The 23,373-nt window shown below is 38.3% G+C and overlaps 5 protein-coding genes and 1 pseudogene across 7 annotated transcripts; all 6 read right to left on the bottom strand.

Moving 5' to 3' along the window:
• Nucleotides 1-24: 24 nt before the first annotated feature.
• On the bottom strand, nucleotides 25-7,403 carry LOC147478589 (uncharacterized). 2 transcript variants are annotated; one of them, XM_086582485.1, is made up of 6 exons: nucleotides 7,220-7,403; nucleotides 7,074-7,137; nucleotides 3,882-6,620; nucleotides 3,311-3,360; nucleotides 3,159-3,228; nucleotides 25-2,745 (listed from the first exon to the last, which is right to left on the bottom strand). In XM_086582485.1, the coding sequence occupies exons 2-6, from the start codon at nucleotides 7,129-7,131 to the stop codon at nucleotides 2,213-2,215; spliced, it is 3,450 nt and encodes a 1,149-aa protein (XP_086438611.1). In that variant the 5' UTR covers nucleotides 7,132-7,137; nucleotides 7,220-7,403; the 3' UTR covers nucleotides 25-2,212. The 2 variants fall into 2 exon arrangements, with proteins under 2 accessions (XP_086438611.1, XP_086438610.1); XM_086582484.1 differs by having other exon boundaries at nucleotides 7,074-7,403.
• Nucleotides 7,404-7,623: 220 nt separating this feature from the next.
• LOC147478588 (uncharacterized) lies at nucleotides 7,624-11,386 on the bottom strand. 2 transcript variants are annotated; one of them, XM_086582487.1, is made up of 6 exons: nucleotides 11,179-11,303; nucleotides 10,856-11,035; nucleotides 9,480-10,006; nucleotides 9,308-9,394; nucleotides 8,991-9,119; nucleotides 7,624-8,893 (listed from the first exon to the last, which is right to left on the bottom strand). In XM_086582487.1, exons 2-6 carry the CDS (start codon nucleotides 10,929-10,931, stop codon nucleotides 7,886-7,888), a joined length of 1,827 nt encoding a protein of 608 aa, XP_086438613.1. In that variant the 5' UTR covers nucleotides 10,932-11,035; nucleotides 11,179-11,303; the 3' UTR covers nucleotides 7,624-7,885. The 2 variants fall into 2 exon arrangements, with proteins under 2 accessions (XP_086438613.1, XP_086438612.1); XM_086582486.1 differs by having other exon boundaries at nucleotides 10,856-11,386.
• A 988-nt stretch (nucleotides 11,387-12,374) lies between these two features.
• Nucleotides 12,375-13,964, bottom strand: LOC147478587 (uncharacterized; annotated as a pseudogene).
• Nucleotides 13,965-15,651: 1,687 nt separating this feature from the next.
• On the bottom strand, nucleotides 15,652-19,587 carry LOC147478586 (Golgi transport complex protein-like protein). Its single transcript, XM_086583733.1, is given in 4 exon segments — nucleotides 15,652-15,882; nucleotides 15,885-16,737; nucleotides 16,871-17,344; nucleotides 18,456-19,587. Coding segments are annotated over 4 exon segments (2,493 nt in total). The 5' UTR covers nucleotides 19,545-19,587; the 3' UTR covers nucleotides 15,652-15,805.
• Nucleotides 19,588-20,751: 1,164 nt separating this feature from the next.
• On the bottom strand, nucleotides 20,752-21,762 carry LOC147478585 (putative 3-hydroxyisobutyrate dehydrogenase-like 3, mitochondrial). Its single transcript, XM_086583560.1, has one exon. It carries the CDS (start codon nucleotides 21,760-21,762, stop codon nucleotides 20,851-20,853), a length of 912 nt encoding a protein of 303 aa, XP_086439686.1. The 3' UTR covers nucleotides 20,752-20,850.
• On the bottom strand, nucleotides 20,752-22,094 carry LOC147478584 (uncharacterized). The gene has a single exon (XM_086583561.1). The coding sequence runs from the start codon at nucleotides 22,092-22,094 to the stop codon at nucleotides 21,855-21,857; it is 240 nt and encodes a 79-aa protein (XP_086439687.1). The 3' UTR covers nucleotides 20,752-21,854.
• Nucleotides 22,095-23,373: the final 1,279 nt, after the last annotated feature.

Genomic DNA, 23,373 nt, shown 5'->3' with positions numbered 1-23,373 from the left:
CTTGATTTGCAAGATAAAACCATATGGCACAAACAGTCATATATCATCACTTGTGGCTAATCCATAAACTTTGGACCTTGTCAAACAATCTGAGGGTGTTTAACATAGTTTTTTTACATACAACAATCAACACCTTAACTGGTAACTGACAATCTGACATGTAGGTACAAATATGTTATATTTTGCAGCAGTACTGAAAGCTACTCTGGTCTTAAAGTTGGATAGTTTTGAAGTCTCAATACCAGCTCTCGCACCTATATGTTCAGACCTGAACTGAGAATTTCCAGGCTGAAATTCTGAAGTCAGTGAAGAAACCAATAACTGGTGTCAGATTGTGGGCTTCCAGGGGACCTTTTGCAGCTTGGCAGAGTAGTGATAGCAATTCTTTTGGAGAAGAATCTTCATTTGGAAGAGTGATTGTTCCTCTATAAGACCCCACAGGGATAGGAATGTATGGAGAGCAATCAATCCCATCATTTTTCTCAATGCCCTCGACACCACTTGTGTCACTAGTCACAAGATATGAAGAAGCCTCATCCACCAATAACCCTCCACGGACATGGAACTTAGGCAGTCGAAAATTCCACTTCAAACAATTGAAAGTCAACAGCTGAGCCTGAGCAATCTGAAGTTCCACTCTATTAGCACCACCACGTGGGTTTGAAGCTAAAACTTTGATATACTCGAGAAGTTTATCAGGCTCAAAAGATGTCGCTATTTGAGAGTTGTTCAGACCATCCCTTACTATTGCTTCTTCCCGGATCCCGGCACTATCAATAATCTGATATTTTAAGTTTGCATAGGCTTCTTTTGGCACGCAGGAGCAGACCAACCCCACAGCTGCTCTTCTATACACCTCGTCCAAAGCATTATCAACAGCGGTAACGAAAGCTCCAAATTTTCTTTGTTTCTCCATAACAGAGAAATGTGTTCGGAAGTGATTCAAAGATGATGCTTCAACCCATGAAAAAGTTGAATCCCCAAAGTAAGCTACCAAAAACTTGTCCTTCTTTTTAAGCTTCAATGCCTGGTCTGATGCATCTGAAGAATCAATGATCTGTCCAGGCCACCAAGGATGGCTCTTCACTTTAGCCCAGACTAAATCAGTAACAGAAAACTCACCTTCTTTCTCGGGTACCATGGTGTAACTGGCTGCTTGCTCCCTTCCACAAGATGTTTCAGGCTTCAAGGCATCCAGATATATGGCCTGCTTTCCTGAACTATTTACTTGAAATCCAACATGTACACCTTCAACTCCAATTTTCCACACTTCATCCTCTGAGCAATGACCTTCAGCAAGTTGAACTTCTGAAAAGAAATTGTCTTCTCCCAAAAGCCCAACAGATATAGTATCTCGATCATTGCCATCTTCCAACTCACTATTTAGAGCACATAAATTTATAACTTGAGTTTCGTCAGTAATTTTTGGTAGTAGATCGGAATCCACAGTATCAAGAGGCCTCTCATTCATGACAACCTGCTGGTCATGCAAAGAATTCATCCGATTCACATCAAGAATACACCTCGGAACTGTTTCCGTAATAACATACATATTGTTATTGTGTTGTTTACTATGATCTCCATGTGTTCCATCGCTACCTAGGTTAAATACTGGAGCTTCTGTAGTCCCAATCTGGTTTGCGTTATCTTCTTCATCTGAACCAAGAATTACAACCAAACTGCTCGCATGATTCTGGCAGTCATTTGCAGAATGAACATTTGTACAACCAGAACAATGTACATCTTCATTAGATAGCCGATCTTCAGATTTTAACACCTCTAGCGAACATATCAGAGCTTCTGTAGTACCAATCTGGTTTGCATTATCTTCTTCATCTGAATCAAGAATTTCATTCAAACTGCTCGCATTTCTGACAGTCACTTGCGGGACGAACATCTGTATTACCAAAACATAGTACTTCTTCATCAGATAGCAGATCTTCAGTGTTTAACACCCCTAGTTTACATATCAGAGCTTCTGTATTCCCACTCTGGTTTGCATTATCTTTATCATCTGAATCAAGAATTGCAACCGAACGGCTCGCATGATTCTGGCAGTCATATTCTGAACAAACATTTGTACAACCAGAACAATGTACATCTTCATCAGATAGCCGATCTTCTGTTTTTAACACCTCTAGCTTACATATCGGAGATTCTGTAGTAACAATCTGGTTTGCATTATCTTCTTCATGTGAATCAATAATTTCAATTAAACTGCTCGCATGATTCTGACAGTCACTTGCAGGGGACGAAAATCTGTATTACCAAAACATTGTACTTCTTCAGATAGCAGATCTTCAGTGTTTAACACCTGCAGCTTACATATCGGAGCTTCTGTAGTCTCAATCTGGTTTGCATTATCTTTATCCTCTGAATCAAGCATTGCAACCAAACTGGATTTCAAACGACATTTAGAAAGTGTTTGAAGCAGTTCATTCCTCCGCGCACGAAGGTCTCCAATTTCTTTGGTGACACTCCCATAAACATGACGATCTAGTTGATACTTCAGATAAGAATCAGAATATAGGTCCGAGTTGGCTGCTGTGAACGTTTGGTCGGCATTTGACAAGGCAGTAGAACTTTCAAAAACAGCCGGGCGTTCTGAATCAACAAAATCTGGAATACACATGGCACTCTCCTCATTGGGTTCAGCATGCAAACCATTGAGAAGGTGGACTGTACTAAAATCTTTCCCTACTCTGGATACTTTCTTTCTCTTGTATGTTTTCAATGGGCGAAGCTCTGTGTGGCACAAAAAAAAAGATAAACACAAATTAATGAAGGACATAACTAAAAACTGCACTCATAAGATGTTGTGAGCATAGTAGTCCATCCACATAAAATGAGCCAATTAGGTTCTACAACCCAACTTACACAACTTTATCTCACTTAAATTAGAGCTACTAGCAATCGCAACCGAAAAATGCAATCTTTGAAAGAAAAAAACGTGTATGCACAATGATCTAGTCAATGTAAATGCTAGTTAGAGAAAGAAGAGTGGGTCTTCTCTAACAACCACACAACTTCTTTCTCTGTACAACAAATTTTTGTCCAAAATCCAAGTTTTATATAAATGCATCAACTTTTTCAAATGAGGGGGTTTTACATATTTGTATAAAATCTATAATTTATCATAGTTACACACTTTAACATACCTGTTGGGGTAATTTTATCCAACTTCCTACTCTGTGGAGTTACATTCAAAGCCTCCTTCTGCCATTGACCCTGCACACACACACACACACACACACAAAGGTAAGAAGTAAGAAACTTGTGAAAAACCAACAGTGAGGTTGTTGAGACTCACCTTTGAACTGTAAACAACAGTGAGGTTGTTGGTAATATCAAAGTTGTGAGCTGTAAAAAAGAAGAGAGAAGAAGAAAATGAAGAGTGTGACAAAAGAAGTCTTCACCTCATTTTTATGAAAGAAAAGGCTTTACTTCAGTTTTTAAGGAAGAAGCCAATAAATGTCAGCAGAATGCATGACTGAAAAGAACTTTTGAAAGAACAACAGAGATGTCGTGCTGATTCTTGGGATTTTGGAGATATTGCAATATATTGTATTCATAATTTCATACGAGGGAGAGTTGGAGTACATGGTCATCTTTGTTTTACAGCATCTCATTTCCATGTGCTTTAATGCATACTAGTCTTGTTTGACTGTTGGTGACATGAACTACCTCTACGGCTCTACATGGGACACGGTCCATGGAAATTGTTACAAATTTACAATGTGAACATTTGAAGACTAGTTCCTAGCTTAATATTTTGGCAGGAGATTTGAAATGGTAGTAGTGATTACTGCCTTAGCTGGTAATTGACATTTGTCAGTCTCAATGCGTGTGCTGGTTTTGAAGTTCCACCACTTCTAGCTTACCTATTTCTTCAGACATTGTGCTCTGCTGAACTGGTAATTTCCTGACTGAATTTCTAAAGTTGGTGAAGAAGTCGGCCAAAGCAGTCAGATTGCACCCTTTCATGGGACCTTGCGCAGCTAGGCAGAGTTGTGATAGCATTTTCTTTGGAGAAGAATCTTCGTTTGGAAGGGTGATGATACTTTTATCTGACTCCACAAGAATGTGGGGAGAGCAATCAAACCTATCAATTATGTCAGTTCCCTGGACACCACTTGTGCCAAGATATGAAGAAGCCTTATTCATAGCAATGAACTCTGACAATCTTCTCTTTTTATGACCACCAACAGAACCATCCTTGTGATTACAGGAAGAGCTCTCTGCAGTTCTCAATTTAGCCTTTTCAGATAGTGCCTGCTCATCATTAATAGAAACTTGAGCTTCAGGTTCTCCCACCAGTGAACTGTTGATCTTTTTTACCAATAACCCTCCGCAGACACGAAATTCAGGAAGTCGGCAACATTGCTTCAGACGATTGAAAGCCAAGAGTTGAGCCTGTGCAATTTTAAGTTCCACTCTATCGGCTCCACCACACGGAGTTAAAGCTAATGCTTTGATGTACTCTAGAAGTTTATCAGGGTCAAAAGATGATGCACTTTGAGAGTTGTCCAGACCAACCCTTATCCTGGCCTCTTCCCGGATCCCAGTATTATCAAGAACCTGAGACTTTAACTCTGCATAGGCTTCCTTTGGCAAGCAGGAGCAGACCATTCCCAGTTCTGCTCTTCTACAAATCTCATCCAAAGCATAATTAACAGCTGTATGGAAGGCTTTTGAATTTCTTTGCTTCTCCATATAGGAGAAATGTGTTTGAAAGTGATACAACAATGATGGTTCAATCCATGAAAAGGTTGGATGCCCAAAGTAAGCAACCAAAAAGCTCTCCTTCTTTTTACACTTCAATGCCTGTTCCGACGCATCTGAACAAGCAATTATCTGTCCTGGCCACCAAGGATGGCACTTCACTTTAGCCCAGACTAAATCAGAAACAGAAAACTCAGCATTTTCCCCTGGTGCAAGGGCATAACTGGCTGCATGCTCTCTTCCACGGGTAGTTTCAGGCTTCAAGACATCTGCATATACTACAAGCTGTGTTTGGATATTATTCACTTGAACAACACCAGCATGCACGGTTTCAACTCCAATATTCCGTTCTTCATCTTCCGAGCTATGAAATTTGGCAAGCTGAACCTCAGAGAACAAATTGTTTTCTCCCAAAACCCCAACAGATCTAGTAATTCCATCAGAAAGTGGAGCTTCATAATCAATCATCTCATGTGAATGATTTCGGTCTCCTGATAGAAAACTGTTGACATCTTCCTCAAAAAACCCTCCGTGGATATGAAACTCAGGCTGTCGATAACAATTAAAACGATTGAAAGCCGACAGTTGAAGCTGAGCAATCTTCAGTACCACTCTATCAGCTTCAGCACATGGGTTTGAGGCTAATGCTTTGATAGTCTTGAGAACTTTATCAGGCTCAAAAGATATCACGCTTTGCAATTTGTCCAGACCATCCCTTATCCTTGCCTCTTCACGGATCCCATCATTATTAATAATCTGAGATTTGAACTTTGCATAGGCTTCTTTTGGCATGCAGGAGCATATCATCCCCAGTTCTGCTCTTCTACCCACCTCATCCAAAGCACAATTAACAGCAGTACGAAAGGCTTCTGAATTTCTTTGCTTCTCCATATGGGAGAAATGTGTTCGAAAGTGATTCAATGATGATGCTTCAAGCCATGAAAAAGTTGGACCCCCAAAGTAAGCAACCAAAAAACAGTCTTTCTTTTTACACTTCAATGCCTGTTCTGATGCATCTGAAGAATCAATGATCTGTCCAGGCCACCAAGGATGGCTCTTCACCTTAGCCCAGACTAAATTAGAAAAAGAAAACTCACCTTCTTTCTCTGATGCAATGGTGTAACCAGCTGCCTGTTCCCTTGTACTGGAAGTTTCAGGCTTCAAGGAATCCTCATATAGTGCTTGTTTTTCTATATTGTTCACTTCAACAAATGCAACATGCCCACCTTCAGCTTCAATTTTCCACTCTTCACCTTCCAAGTGATAATCTTCAGCAAGTTGTACCTCGGAAAACAAATTGTCAGCTCCCAAAATCCCACCAGATACAGTAACGTGATTGCTATCATCTTTTACCTGACTATATTGAGGACATAAACCTATAACTTCAGTTCCAACAGTAACTTTAGGCAGTAAATTTGAAGCCACAGTATCAAAAGGCACGCTTAAGACATTCTCCTGGTAATACAAAGAATCCTCACAATATTCTACTGCCTGAAGATTACTACTAAAACAGTCATCTTCCAAATCATAGCTATCTTTAAATGCCAAGTGGCCGGTTTCACCATCCACAGATTCCGAATCCCTTCTATGCCGTTCGGAAAGTGTCTGAAGCATTTCATTCCTCCGAGCGCAAAGTTCTTCAATATCTTTGGTGACACTCCCGTAAATCTCACGATCTAGTTTTTTCATCAGATTAGGAACAGAAAATGGGTCAGACTTGGCTGCTGTGAAGTTCTGGAGGATATTTGACTTGATGGCAATAGGACTTTCAAAGACAGTTGAGGCTTCTGAATCTGTAAAACTAGGACGACTCTTGTTTCTCTTATAATTGGCGTCAGCATGCATATCTTCCCCTTCACTAAGTACCTTCATTCTCTTATGATTCCATGGATGAAGCTCTGTGGCACAAAACAATCATATACAGACATGCACAGTTAAGTACTAAGAAAATTACTTTACTTGTATTTAAGTGTAGTTAGCAGTACATGCACACAAGACAGAATGAATCAAATTCATTTCTTGATGTCAAGATCATTAGCTTAGTTAGTTATCGGTTATCATCGATTCAGGTTCTGCTACAATTCAAAAAATTTAGCCCACATGTTATCCCAATTCCCAACAAACATGCAACACAACCTTCTCTTACTCTATAGAAAGAAAAATGGGTCTTGTACTAAATCTCTTACTCTCTACTCAAAAACCCCTCCCATGACATATCATCATTTTAAAAACTCAACTTATTATGTAAATTTCTTAAGTTATTAAACATGGCCCATGGGGGTATCACATATGTTCCAAAATATAAGTGATTCAGCATATTAACAGCTATAATTCAGCATTATGAAACATACCAGTAGGGGTGATTTGCTCAAACTTCCTTCTACTCTGTGGGGCTCCTTCTTTCACCATTGATCCCTATATATAAAAAATGTAAGAAACTTGTCAAAACCTCAGTAAAAAAACGTTATAAGAGAGTATTTATGCTTTCAGACTTAACTTTGAAGTGAAAACAACAATGGGCTGTTGAGGATTGTAGTAATGCAACTTTCTAGTGAAGGGGTGTTGAAGGAGTGTTAAAAATGGTAAAGTTTTGAAAGAAACAAAATGTGTGCAGAGAAAGCAAAAAGTGTATTAAAGCATGAGACATGCACAGGTTCATAGTTCACTGAAATCTTAACAGGTGCCCGTTATAAATTATTTTTTAAGGTGAAAGTTGAAAACCTGCCCAAAGACTATAAATTTCTTCAATGTACACAGGTGAGTACATTTATATCTACAGCCAAAACTTGTCAGGAAAACTGGAAAAGAGTATTGATTTACGTTATGAGATGTACTCTTAAAATACAGCATTGACAGTTCAAAATGGAGAACTGCCTAAGAATTCAAATACAAAGATGCACCTTTTTATAGTGTACAAAGCAACAATATTTCATTTGCTATTGGACTACAAGGTCATCTTTTGTATGCGGGATTTCATTTTCCATGTGAGTCTTACAATACAGATCTTCTTTACCTGTGGTGACGTGAACTACCATAATGGGGAAAAGGTTCATCAACAGTGTTAGACTATGAAGTTAATTCACTAATTAAGTAATTATCAAGTAGTGGAGCAACATGTTCCTAACTTAATTCTTTGTCAGAAGATTTGATGTGGCGGTAATAATTAGTACTTCAGCTGGTAATTGACATGTACTGGTCCGAAAATTTTAAACTTTGCAGCGCTGCCAAAAGCTACTTCTGCATCACTCCTTTTCTTGAACACCACTTTAGCACTGCTCATGTGCTTCAAAACTTCTGTTTCCGATTCCTTTAAAGGTCCAAAGCGTCTGAATATCTTATTCAGATTCAATATCGAGGGAATACAACCTGAATCAGTAAAGCTCATCAATAATGTTGTAGGAGAAATTTCATTTAGAGAAGCACAAGAATGTACAGCCCGAGAATGACCATGGACAATTTGTAGTTTGCTTGAATCCACTGGGACACACTTTTTCATGCAAACACCAGCTCCTCTGCTTTCACCAATAGGCTTATCTTTCAACCTCTTATTTTGTATCAAACAAGTGGACTTCCCATGAGTGTTAGAAACTCCAAAAACTTTGTCTTCACTTTCCAAAACCCACTCTTTGTCCAACATTACTTCTGCTGCTACAACTGCTTCGATTTCCTTAGCCACTGCTTCCGCAATCACTGCTTCAATTACACTTTCAACTTTATTTTGTACTTTTTCCCCTTTCGAAACCGTAATTTCCTTGGGAAGAAAAGCATCAGCAAGTGCAGCTTCATCATTCAAATCTCCTTCAGCTCGAACATCAGAACTCTCCGCAACCAACTGTTCAACCAGAGCCTCTCCTCCATCAGAAGCCCTAACCACAACATCAGCTACAGAAACAGTAACCTCAACTGCAGCTTCATCATTCAAATCCCCTTCAGCTCGAACATCAGAACTCTCCGCAACCAACTGTTCAACCAGAGCCTCTCCTCCATCAGAAACCCTAACCACAACATCAGCTACAGAAACAGAAACAGCAACCTCAACCTCAACCTCAACTGAAGAATCTGAAACACTAATACTGGGATTCTCGAGATATTCCACGAGAGCTGAGGCGCCCTGTTTGGTTTCCTTTGTACTCTGAGGTTCAGACATGTAAGTCCATGTGGTCTTTGATCCCTGATAAAATGAGAAGTGTCAATACACCAAGTAATAGGTCTATGCTAGCTAAAAATTGAACGATCAAACTAATGCAGAAACAACTATGGATGAATACCTCCTCCCTTTGATAGTCAAATAATAGTCTGATAATGCCACAGGCCTGACAAACATAACCCTCATCAGTCTCAATTAGAAAAGAATGGTCACATTCTTTTCCTACCTCAACAATGTTCCCTATAGCATCCTGGAAGAAAAGAAAATAATATAAAATTGAATTGATTAATTCAAACAACTACGTAAATTTATAGATTCTCGAGCAACATAGAACCCAGCATAAACATAAAAGTACTGCTAATACTCAAATGCCCATAGTGCTCATTCTTAATTACAAAGAACTAATAACCAAGAATTACTGATGCGGAAAGAACTTACTGCGGAATCTTTTTGTGGGTCTTCATCAAGTGGCTTTTTCAAGACAACCTCCTGATGATTTGAAGAAGCCTCATAGACATAAAAGTACTGCAAATAAAGTCAAATGCTCATAGTGATCCTTCTTAATTACAAAAAACTAACAATCAAGAAATACTGGTGCAAAAAAACTTACTGCGAAATCTTTTAGTCCCGGAGCTTGTGCAGTCCTAGTCTGTTCTTTACTTTCTTCTTCATCAGAATCAAGAATTACAACTGAACTGCTCGTAGGATTCTGATAACCATTTACTCTTTCAGCAGATGAATTGCAGACAGATTCCGAATCTACTACTGCAGGAGGATAACTAGCTGCCATGTGACTGGTCTGCCCATCCGCTGACTGTGGTACTGTGCAATTGGAAAGTGACTGAAGCAATTTCTTCCTCCGCGCACAAAAGTCTTCAATATCTTTGGTGACACTTCCATAAACACCACGGTCTAGTTCTTCCTTCAGATTAAGGATAGAAAATGCATCAGAGTGGGCTGCTGCGAAAGGTTGGAGGTCATTTGGTTTGAAGGAAATAGGTCCTTCAAAGCCAGGTGCGGATTCTAAATCTATAAAATCAGAAAGACCCTTGTCTCTCTTAGATATGGATTCAGTATGCAACCCATCGACTCTGACACTGCATAATTTCATCCTCTTACGCCTTGTCGGGTGAATCTCTGTGTGGCACAAAAAGGTTAAGAACATCCAGAAACAAGCACATAAATAAAAAGTAATATGTGTTGAACAGTAAAGCTGTGTACTAGTACATACATAAATGAAATCCAAACTTTAACAAAAAAGGGAGGGGTTCTAGGGACATATTTTATCTTGACGCGGAAACAAACTCAAAATCGTTAGGACATTTATAAGTTTTGGATTAGGCTAATTTTTTGTAGATATAATCTCATAACTATTCTAAACATTGTCACAAATAATCAAAAAATAAAAAATTTCTAAACTTGCCAAATATAGTATCAAAAATGGTGAAAACGAATGGTCTACAATTAGCCAAATTTTGTAAATTGTTAACTACATTTACCAAGTTTAGAAATTTTTGATTTTTTTTATTATTTGTGACAATGTTTAGAATAGTTATGAAAATTATATCTACAAAAAATTAGCCTAATCCAAAACTTATAAATGTCCTAATGATTTTGAGTTTGTTTACGTGTCAAGATAAAATATGTTTAGAACCCCTCCCTTAACAAAATTAGCTCACTTATCAGGTATTACAGCATATAACTAATTCAACAATTAGGGATAACCACCTGAGCAACCACTCATAAAACTAGCTACAGTATGTCTAGTCGCTCAACGCCCACCCCGCCACCCGTGCACATTAAGCCCGAGTAGCTCGGGTAGTCTTGTTCAACCACTAGTTACCCCAATAACAACATACCCAAATGCTAAAACCCTTTCTACTACTAAAACCCCTTGTACTACTACTAATATGAAGAAAAACATGACCCCTTTCTATTAATACATCAAATGTTATATATTTACATTGTGTGATACACGAAACATACCAGTAGTAGAGCTTGTTTCATCAAACTTCCTTCTGCTGCTTTGTGGAGTTATACTGAAACCTCCTTCTTTCACCATTTTATTATCCTTTAAAAAAAAAATCTGGAGAATGAAAATAGAGGAAAGAGAAACGAGTGGCAACTTTAAAGAAACGAGGACAGGTCCAACGAATACGCCAACACCTGCATGCCAAATATACAACGTATTATTTTCAGTTTCTTACACTCACGTCCCCAGTAAGTTTGCTAATTAGATTTCCATCCCCATTTTCACAGCATGACCAAAATGTCAAATCTGGTTAGTGTATGTGCAATATCAAATCTACCTCTCACTATATAAAACTAGTATAATGCGTGGCAGTGGAGAGTGAGCGGAGCTGCGGGGAGAGAGAGAGTTGGGTGATGCAGGGGAGAGAGAGATGGGTGAAGAAGAAGAGATATTTGGGGAAAAAAAAAAAAGAGAGAGATGAGGACAGTGAGAAAGAAACCAACCAAGTTGGTTTTTGTCCGCATACCCTCCCTTCTGCCAAAATCGTTCGGTCCGCTCGATAACCAAAATACCCATTGACCCTCACAAGACCTAAATCAATTAAATTGCTACTTGGCAACATTTTACGCATTTAATCCAACGTGTTCTGTATGAGGTGTTTTCGATCATTGATTTTCTATGTGTGTGTGTATTAGATGATGACATGTGGTAGAAGAGGTAAAAATGAATGAAGATAGTTTGGTAATTTTATTTGGGTAGGGGTAGTAGATGTCATTTAAGAAAAATATTTGTGTGCATTGGATTAAATGTGTAGGATGGTGCCACGTGGCAATTCAATTGATTTTGATCGAAGGGTTAATGGGTATTTTGGTTATTTTACACAGTGAAGAGTAGATTTGACATTGTACATGTACTAACCGGATGCAGGGGCACAGGGCAGGCCTTTTGTTTTAAAGGGCCCAATGCAAAATCTAAAAATTGGGCTTTTATCTGGGTTTCTAATATTATAGTGGATTTTTAAGAGTTTCACGGGGACTTTTTCTTTTGTTTATATTGGGGGCCCTATGCAAAGCCTTAGACAGCATAGCCCTAGGGCCAGCCAGCCCACGGCATCCAGTCAAAAAGGGTTGACTTAATCATGCTGTGAAATTGGGAACGGAAGTCTAATAATAAAAAAATTGAGGACGGAAATCTAATTAGCAAATTTGTTGGGGACGTAAGTCTAAAAAACTGCACTATTTTCTTGTCGGTTCTTTTGAGATTTCAAAACATATTTCGATATCTAGTCATATATCGTGCCATTTTGTATCCGCCAGTAAGTCTAGAGCAAAATTTGTAATTTCAGATATATCTTATATTGTAATCTCAATTTTAATACAGGCACAGTTAAAATTAAGTGTTAGGATACAAGGAACAGTAATGTACATTCATTGCTTCCTAAAAAACATTGGAGAAGGAAAATGTTACATATGCAAACTGTTTTCTGGGTCACATGAAAAGTGATGACAGTGTAACACCAATTTTTTTGCTCTTTTAGTTGAATGCCACTTCCATAGTCGTGGTCGGGGCTACTTTCTCAGGAAAAACATACTCGTAGTATTCTTCATATTCGGTAGCACTCTTTTTCCTTTTCTTGAGCTTCAGCCTGTTGTACATCTCATAATCAGGTTCAGAACCGATGTATTTTTCCCAAAAGAAATTTGGCATATCAAGTGTACTTTGAACTGTTGTGAGTCCGAAGATAGCTCCAGCCTTCTCATTCTCACTTAATGATTGTTCCATCTCGGCATCCTTGAGCCAAACAAAGGACTTGTCATCAGTAGTCCGTTCTAGATACTTGTTGTGCAAAGATCGGCAACGGTTCAGGTTTCCCATCTTCGTTTCTAGCTCAATGTGGTTCCGGAATATCTTGTCTTTCGCGGTTATCTGAACAGGATTTCCAAGGATTCTACTAGCAGCTGGTAGGTCATTTTGCCGTAATTCAAACTGCGCAGCCAACATCCATATTTTGGCAAACGAGAACTTGTAATGGGCCATCAACTCAAGACATTTTTTGTACACCTGCCTAGTCCTGTCCATGTTTTCGGTGACAAGCTCTGTGAACAAGGCATAGTTGATCCACAAGTAAATGTAGGGCTTTGAGTAGTGGTGGGGGACATTGGCTGTCGCTCTTTCATATAAGTTGTGGATTTTGTCCATGTTTCTGATCCGTTCTTCCAGCCGAATGTAATCAAACCAGGTGTCGTAATCGAAAGGATTCTTCCTCAATTCTTCCTCATACTGAAACCTTTTTTTCTCCAAAATGTCACATTTTATTCCTTCCTTCTGTCCATACCGCTTCTCAAACAACATAAAATTTTTGTCTAAAACCTTAGCCCTGCCTTTAGGAACGTGAGAGAACCCAAAATCGTAAATACACCTTGTGCGCTCCACCTCCTTGTTTCGTTCCTCAAACCTGGCAAATTTCACAAAGAGTTGCTCAACGTCCTCCTCCTTATAGTCAGCAAGATTGTCGACTGCTCTCTCATAAAACTCCCTAGCCCTGGCAACGTCCCCATTGTCTAGTTCAAATTTAGCGCAGCGGGTCCAAGACCGGACAACCTTTGGATGGCATTGCACGTACCTCTCCATAATCTCCCTTGCTCGTTCAATTTCGTTGTGATGGAACTCAAATATCACATAAGTTACCCAGCCACAATGGTCAGGCAACCAACCCATCCATCTCTCATAAATACGCCGTGCAGCTTGGACATGGCCCAACTTCTCCTCCATGTTGGCATATTTGTACCATAACTTATCCATACAAGGAAGTGCTTTCACTGCTCTATCCCAAACTTTACGTGCACGGCATACAAAGTCGTTTTCCATCTCTGCTTGAGCATACTTTATCCATAAACCAAGACTAACATTGTCATCAGCTACAAGAGCTCGCTCCCAGATTGCGCGAGCGCCACGGAAATCCTTCTGCAACGCCTCCCATTGAGCGTATCTGACCCAGACATCATTGTTACCTTTAACGCCTATAACCTGATCTTCAAACTCCTTTCGTCGACGAGACTGATATTCCAATAGCTCGTCATTGTCTGTGATTGGACGAGGAACAAAAGCTCCTGTTGAAGCCATTGCACTACCAACACCAAAGTTGCGTTCAACAATTTGTGGTATCAAAATTAAAATTGTAATCTCACATTCAATGGTTGGGTTTTATTTTATAGCCATCTTGTTTCCTAAAACGAAGTCACATTCAAATTAGGACTAGAGTTAGTGGAAGTTCTTTGTTTCCAATTCGAACTTGGAAAGTGGAAGTCTGTAAATAGAAATTGGGATCAGGAAATAATTAGTGAAGTGCGCACTGGTGCTTTGGATTTCCGTGTGAAATAGACTGATAAATTCCAAACAGGAAATTAGGATTTCATCCGACTATCACTTCAGAGTATAACTTGGTGCTCAAGTAACCTGCTAATGGCGCACCTTCTAATTTCTTCTGTGTTTCGGAAAATAGAACATGTTAATCTTCTTTGTTACTAGCGGTTTTAAGCATGAGAAACCTTCAATCACAAATATAAAAAAAGATCGAAGCCAAACATGACTGTTTAGTGTATCACAGATTGTTTCCTATATATTGAGGTATTATTATCGGTCATGGATGTGAGTCCTTGTGGAGAAAAAGAGCCGAGGGCAGAGGCAAATTAAATAGCACTTCTGTTTCACATGACCAATATCCAACAGAACAGGTTTTTCAATTTTAGTAAGCAGAGCATTAAAATTTCAACTGTGCTCCAAGCAACTTTAGAAAAATTGATGAAACTGAAAAGATAGAGTAATTTCGTGGCACCATCCATAAATAAATGCACTACTACTCCTTAAAAGAGGGAAACAAATACACAATATAATCATAAAATGGAAAAACTCTATCATGCAAAAAGATAGAACTTGGATATGTAATTATTGGAATAATTGTTGGAGACTCAAATGATGGATATGCAAGCATGATAACTTAGATGCTGTTCTATATGGATAAGCTCATTGTTCATACCAGGGAGATCCATTCAAGAAAATATTTTACTATCTCATGAACTTCTAAGAAATTATACTGGAAACATGGCTCCCCCATATGTGCGTTTAAGATTGACCTCCAGAAAGCATATGACACCGTCTCTTACAGCTCTATTTCTTACATGCTGGATGCTTATGGATGCTTATTGTTTTCCTCCAAAGTTCAAGAGGTCGTTGACCAGTTGTTACTCTACTCCTTTCTTCTCACTCAGTCAATGGTGCCCCACATGGTTATTTCCCAGGCAAGAGGGGTCTAAGACGGAGTGACCCCTTGTCTCCATATATTTTTGTGATCATTAGGATATAAAAATCATCTTTAGGACAAATTGTGAGGCTGAACTTTTCTATATCGCCCCGTTATCGTGGAAGCCAAGTGTTTGACAAATAAAATCCTTCAAACGTTTTACGTATCGAGACTTACTTCGATAAAAAAAAAGTTCCTTGAACTCCCAAGTGGAAAGAGTAGAGACAACCTTCCTCCATTGTTTCGAGAGAATGCTGGTTCTGATTTCTTCATCTATTGGAAGGAATGAGAGTATCTGATCTCTAAGTTCTTGACGAAGGTAGCTGATTCTGTCCATATTTTCAACTCTAATACAACAACCCAACTTCTCAGCTCATTGATTCACACTACAAGTAGAAAGGAACACAGAGCATAAACACTCCATTTTGCAGGCTTACCTCTGTATCCAAAAACGATGTAGCTCATACGGGCGTTTAAAATATGGCACGAGGACCCTACTGTACAACAAAATTAGAGAAGAATATATTTTTGGTTGCATAAACAAAATTAGAGAAGTAGGTGTACAATATATATTAAAACAGGCTGTATATATTCAATATAACTCATCCAAAATGGCAAATCAAACTCGTTTGTTCTTTTTTCAGGTGAGATAGATCCTCAAGACTTAAGACTGAGCAGTTTCACTTATCGATGATCCCAGTCTAAGCATAAGAGGATATACAGGGCTGAATTCCTTGTCCCTCTAGATCTTACCTTTACAGCATAATCATCAAGAGTTGCTTTGATACCTTTCCAGATCTGATCCTCCCCTTGTGAATCCATCCAGAGCGAATACTGCAGAGGAGTGAGCTTATTTCTCTGTATCGGAGACTGCAGCTCTTCTGGACCTCGAGAATAAAGGTGATGGAGTATTACACTTGGCGGCAGATCTTGAAGAAGTGGAGATGCTCCAAATTGAGATGTTTCCAAGAAAATAACAGGGCGGAATGCACGGAGGGCTCGATATGGTGCACCTAGCTGTTCTACTGGAAACAAATTTTGGCCCACAGCTAACTCCAGCTCAGCCATGTCCCTTGCCATCCTCAACTTACCTGATTCTGAAAGTGGTCTCACAAGTGCAGCATGTCTGATGAAAAATACCAGGACCCTTGAAGCCATTCTCCTGACAAGAGTGGTGCATATGGTCTCTGTGCCCGTACTAAGACCATGTGTCGAAAACGAAGCCAGCAGCCTAGATAGAAATTCACTGCGGAAATGAAGCACACACTTCTGCAATTCCTCCATGTATGGAGATGCATTATTGTCCATCGCTGCATCCATGCCATGCACATCAAAGTTCTGTTCATGGATTTGCAAGATGCAACCCTCAAGGCGATCAAGCATTGCTTGAAACAAAGTTGTCACTGAGTCACAAGCAACCCCATAAATGGCACCTAGAGAAGCAGACAAGACATCTGAGGCAACAGTAGGTAGCCCCAACATTGTAGTTGAAATACGTGTATGAACTTCTTGCAAATGTTGGCATAGCATAAAGTTCTTGATTTGTGCTGGATTAGCAGGACCAGTTACCTGACGAGCATCGGGACCGGTAGAAATCTGTAATTAAAGCACAGGTTCATTATTCTACTTTCAAAAGAGTGCATCTAAGGAACAAATGTACAAAGCAACAATAATTAGAAACCTGAAAGATAGGCATACGCAAAAGTACCCATTCAAAAATTGATTATACCTGGTATTCGGCTCTTTCAGCTAGCAGACGCAAGACTTTGCCAATTTCACGCAGCACCAGAAGAGTCAACCGCCCATCCAGTTTAACAGCTTCAATTTCCTCCTGAATGCGTAATATGATCCTTGAGATTTGATCTTTGGATGGAACACTTCCCCGGCTGGAAACTGGGAAGATGCTATTAACTAGATCTGACAGGCGACTCAGACATAGAGCCAAGAAATTTGTCTGGAATAAATCAATAGCAGCAACCATTTGATCCTTTCCTTCTGAGCTGATAGCAGGCAGAACCCCTCTGACATCTGTGTCTTGCAAAATTCTTTCCAGGAGAATGTCTATCATAGAAAAGAGTTTTGGGTATCCTGCAGTAAATATTTCTTTGACAAAACTTGATGCGGTGAAAGCAGACTTCATTTGGTTAGCAAAAGATTTCACAATTGCTTCCCAAACACGTTCAGTTAACATCAAATCACCTTCCTGCACCAGAACACCTGAATTTCGTAAAACCACAGAAACCACCCTGAAGCAGAATTTTGGAGGGTACATTGGATTTAACAATATCATACAGGTGATCATAGAGTAAAATGGCACTGTCGTGAAGCTGTGATAAAAATACACAGACGTTGATTTTGAGTAGGAAAAAGAGTGAATTCTATAAACTGTCCACAGCTCAAACTAACTTCGGGTATTGTGAACTCATCTTAATACCATAGTGGCATAGTGTCATAATCAAGGAAATCGGTCAATTCTCCAGCAACACGACCATAATCGACACGGATGTGTTGCATTCTTTCATATCATAATCTCTATGATAATCAGGAGTTAGGAATTCAAGGTAGCACAATCTTAATTTCATAACCTATGTCGGAATCTTCAATTCTTCACCAACATAACTATATTGATGTTGCCAATAAAAAAAAAAACTATATGGATGTTCTTGAAAATAGTTGGTTCAGTACTGATAAGCAGACAATCCTGGTATACATCCAACTATGGTAGTTATATGTAATAGCTGAACACAAATATTTCAATGACTTGAGTATCATTTGAAAAAAGTGTCAATATAGACATACATCCAAGTTAAATGAAACTATCGGATATCATATCCCACCCATCTTGCAACTTGGATCCAATCGAAACTCTCTATTCCACTATAGAATTCAGTTGGGTGAGATTTCTAATCATGTGTGACCTACTTTATATCCTACTGGGTGAGGCTAGGATCTTTTTGTGACTTGGGATCGATCTCCAAATGGCATTGGTTTAGGATCTTGGTTCCTACTTCTTCGTTGGTCACTTAGCTTATTCCAAAAGTTGTCCGGTGTCACTCTTCAAATTATAAGCATTACATCATAATACAAAAATTCATTGTCTAGTCACATTTTTAGATTTTCTCTTCAAGATTAACTAGTGTCACCAACTCTCCCCCAACTAGAAATGCAAATTTTGACACTATGTACATATATTTCTCAACAGAAAACAATATAAATGATCAACAAAATGAATAATCAAAATTATTTCAAGCTATTACTATATCGACAATAAACGCAGACATGGCATTTTGCTTCAAAGATAATGAAAATCTTACCTGCATGACTTCATCAAGGAGCAAAACATGAGTGAATGGGTCACGTTTCTTCGACAAAACTCTCTGCAAATGCCAAACAGCAACGACAATAGAATGTATCTGATCCATACAAGTATTCATCCTTTTCCAAAGCCCTTCTTTTGCTTTCCCACCACCACCAATCTGAGGAGTACCACTTCTCTGAATCCCACCAGGACCAAAATTACCCGATGAAGCCGATATAGCCTTCATATCCAATGCCCCACTCACACTCTTCACCCCTTGATTCTTATACTTATTAATCAACGTATCAACCGAAGATCTCAACTCACCTAAATTATAAAAAACTTGTAAACCACTCCCAACTTCAGCTTGATTTAACCCTTCCATACCTCTCTCCAATACCTTCATCCCTTCCGTTCTCAACCGATTACCCGTCTCCAACAACCAACTCAATTCCTCATCAATCACCCCAATCCCCGAAAGCGAATTCTCCTCACACAAACTAACAATCTCTCTATGTAACTGTGCAGCTTTAGAAAGATCTAGTTTTTCAGATTCAACCACATCAACATCCATCAAATCTTTCAACTTTTTTGACTGCCGTAACACCTTTACACTACATTGTAACAATTCAGCTGTTGTATGAATATTAGATAAAAGAACAGTCTTTAACTTAATTTGTCTATTGGGGTCAGCTATTTCTTGTCTAACTTTACGTACTGAACTCTGTAAAGTGGATATACCTGATTTAACAATCGTTAACGCAGTTTCGGCATCTTTAAGTGATGACAATTGAGATAAAAGATCATCATGACGTGTAAGTACCTCAGATCGAAGCTGTTTTTCCAATAAACGAATGCCTTCTTCTAGTTTTTCAGCACAAGCAGCTGCAGAACCGGAAGAAAGTGCCTGGGAGGAAAATTGAGTGGAGTTGAAGTTTGGTGATAAGAATGCTGAGAAAATTGGATCTGTTGAGAATGTGGAGAGTGGGGAGATGGAATTTGGTGGTGGTGATGATGGTTCTTTGAATGTTGAGAGTCTTTGAAGGGGTGATGATGGTGGAATGAGATTTGTTGTTGTTCTTTGCATTGTTGAAGGAGAAGCCATTGTTCAAATGGAGAAATGAGGAGAAGACTGAAAATGTTATATGTTTTTGGTTCTGGAATTTATATATTTCGGTACTGATATTTTGGTTCAGGTCGGCATGGGTGATATTTTGTCCCACGGTTTCACAATTGAGTTTATTCCCACGCTAATCCTTCGTAACTAACTACTCAACCTATTTGTCTATATATCTTCCTTTCTCAAACAAATTTACACATCCAAACTTTTCAAAAGCTTACAGAATTTAGTACTTATATTTTCTTATAGTTCTGAAATTAGTAGAATGTATTATTAATGCGAGAAATAATAAGTAGTTTAGGGATTGATATATGAAGGAACTTCAGTCAAGTCGAACAAAGAATGGCAATGAGTATAAGTTAATTAGCACGATTAATAACTTCATTCAAGTGGAAGATCGCTCTTTCTCTATTTTGTAATTCTGAAGCATAAGAAAGGATGTGTGAGTTAATCGAAACTCATAGCCAAGAAGAAATCTCTCGGAGTTCTCTAATTATGTAGCCAAACATGTTGTGGTTAATCATTTGGGCAGGTAAGCCTATGGATTACAATAGACAACTTGGTTAAAAAAATATTAGTTAGTAAATAAGGCCTCCCCAATAATATGTTAAACAACTAATTTTTTTAATTGAAGTTTTTAACTTAGTTTATAACATAATTTTTTTAAACAAAACATCCCACACATCAAAATCAACAAGTTCTATGTGAATTATGAATTGAAATTCTTGTTGATTATGTCAAGTAAACAAAGATGTACTCTCAGATTATGGCCAGTTGAACTTCCAGGAAATTGTGTGAAATTAAGTCAAGAAAATTTTCAGCTAAAAAGCTACTCGCTAAAAAATATGAATGCGCCCTCCTCGAGTCCTGTGTTGGTTGTCCCTCTTGTATGCAACTATTGTCAATTTTGTTTTTTTTACTATTAATGCCTTGTACATTCAATCAGAAGGTACTCAAAATAAAGTAGGAATCATACAATTCGCATTTTAAAAGAGAGAATATAGTCGGTGGAACTGCTACCCAACTATACCAACCAAAACCAAGAAGGGTTGGTCAGACTTGCACGTACATTATTGCATTTCCATAGTAAGTTTGAACTTGTAACTGTCCCAGAGCTACCCAAGCCATCATTCGATCAGTTGGAAGATGAAGTTCAATCAAAAGAACAAGAACAATAACATAAACTTAAAAATGATTCTAAAATTAGAGGATATATGATAAGAATTAAAGAGAATAATGCCTTTTAAATTCCATGAAAACATGTATGATCATGAACAAATAATTAGTCTTTTCATTTGCCATTCATCCTTTCAATTACAGTGACAAGACCTTGCATCCCCATTTTCCCATCTCCATTAGCAACCATTGATAAGAACAACTGCTTTGACAAAGCAGCACCAGGTAAAACAACTGGCTTGTCCTCTTTTCCTTCCAAACCCATTCCCAGATCCTTCACCACATACTCAGCAAAAGAACCTCCTATAAAATCCCTTTCAATCATTCTCTCTCCAAATATTTCCATCACCTTTGATCCTGCTGCTCCACCTCTAATAGAATTCATATACTGCCTCAAATCTAGCCCAGTTTGTTTAGCAAATGTTAAACCTTCACTTAAACCAACTAAATTCGCGCTTACTGTAATCTGGTTCGCAATCTTACAACTCATTCCACATCCTGATTCACCTACATATGTTGGTTTTCCCATGATTTCAAACAATGGTGTTAACCATTTCACTACATTATAATCTCCACCAGCAAATATAGCTAGCTTACCTTCTTTTGCTCCTATGTCTCCACCTGAAACCGGTGCATCGATCGCCCAACAACCCTTTGATAGCGCAGTGGTTGCAATCTCTTTAGCAAGTTGAGGATCACTACTTGTATGATCAACAATAACCCCACCCTTAGAAAGACTTGAAAGAACACATTGATCACCTAGAACAACAGAGCTAACATCTGATGGATGACCAACCATGGTAAACACTACATCACTTACACTAGCAACTTCAGAAAGAGAAGTTGCAATTTGAGCACCTTGGTTTTTCAAAAATAAAGCTTTTTCAGGTGTTCTAGCAAAGACAGTGACTTTATAACCTGCTGTTAAGATACGTGAAGCCATAGCACCACCCATAACTCCAATTCCAATCCAACCAACATGAATATCACTTGGATTAACACTTTTGAGGCTATGGAAAACTTCCATTTTATAACTCAAAAAAATAAAATTAAACAAGACCCGAGACTTAAAACAAGGAAAGAAACAAAGGGGTGGGAGAGAATTTGAAGTTTGAGAAGTTAAAAGTGACAACCACAACAAAGGAAGAAGAAACAGAGAGCAGAAACAAGGAGAATAGCTTCAAAAACTGAGAGAATTTTGAAGAGAATATCATCAACAATTGAAAGTTGGAAATCTAAACGTTTTACTCTAAAACTAAAGGCAGATGTAGGAAATCTCCATGCCCATGAGTAGCTGTTGCTGTTAGCATTATTGGCCCCCTTGTTTTCTTTCTTGGAAAACAAGCGTTTTTTCCACATTGTGGATTTGTGGACCAAAATCCTCTGTTTTCTTGATATGTTTTGACTCTGTTTTGTACAAGAGAATTTGGAGTTTTGAGGCTTTGGTTACTTCACCAATACGGTTTCGCTGGCCGATGAGACATATTAGTTGTTGATGGAAGGTTGGTTTTTTGTGATTTTTAAGTTCTGAGGAAGGGTATTAAAAAGAGGGAATAAATGTATGCTGAAGTTCCCCCCACGTTCACCATTTGCATGTTTTTTAGGACTTTTTATTGTATAACGGCTTCCCACTATTAATTGTCTTTTCTGTAACGGTTGTTATTTGAGAAATTTCACCTGGTCCTGGTTCTTGGAATTCTATTTCGTGGATGTCAATATGATAATGGTAACAAAAAAAGTTTAGTCGAATAATCGTTGGATATCAGTTTAGTTCTAATCTTTATGTGTCAATACTCAATACCATGTTAATAACAAAATTTTGATCATCGGGTGGTAAACTAGGAGCCAAAAATATATGTTCATGGGTGACTGTTTCACAACTGGGAATTTAATGTGTGCCATTTGTCATGAGATGGAGGTTTTGTTTTTCATTAGTCTCAAGTTCTCAACGGCTTTATTTCCAGGTACAAAGTGCTGTTTTAGGCATTGATTGGAAAGAGAATGAGAGAGTGATTTTTTGCTTCCTAACGGGATTTGCTCCAAGATCTCTAAGGGAAATAGGAACCAACCAAGTATCCACTGAAAAGGGGTCAATAGTTATCAAATTTCCACCTTAATATATGCTTCCTAATTTACCCCCAACTTTTAAAAAAAAATAAAAGAAAAAAACTTAACAATTTACAAAATCTAGTTTTTGATTTTAATTGTTGGAAAAAAAATAATAAAAAACTTGAAATGCTGAACTAGTGACATTTATTTCAAACTAAAAAAAATAAAAAATAAAATTTTAGCTAATGATGGGAAGAACTCCTATATATTTTACAATGAGATTTTTTTAATTTTTTTTCTTTTATTTATCTCTATTTTTAGTGGGAGCAAATCAGTAAGTTTGTTCTAAGAAAAAATTTGATAACTGTCAATCTCTTTTTAGTAGACACGTGATTGGTTCCTGTTTCGCTTGGAGCAAAATCCCTAGGAGCAAAAAATCACTCTGAAACGAACACCAGAAATGAAGACAAAAAGGAATATACTACTATTGTTGTGCAATATATTTATGGCTGGTGAGCGGTGAGGGAGAAAATTTTAGAGAAATTCCCAATGGTCCCTTGCCTTTACAGTTCAAGTTTCTTAATGACAG

Source organism: Coptis chinensis, chromosome 9 (genome assembly GCF_015680905.1).
Source record: "Coptis chinensis isolate HL-2020 chromosome 9, ASM1568090v1, whole genome shotgun sequence".
Classification (NCBI taxonomy): domain Eukaryota; kingdom Viridiplantae; phylum Streptophyta; class Magnoliopsida; order Ranunculales; family Ranunculaceae; genus Coptis; species Coptis chinensis.
This window is presented reverse-complemented; position numbering and strand designations above follow the sequence as displayed.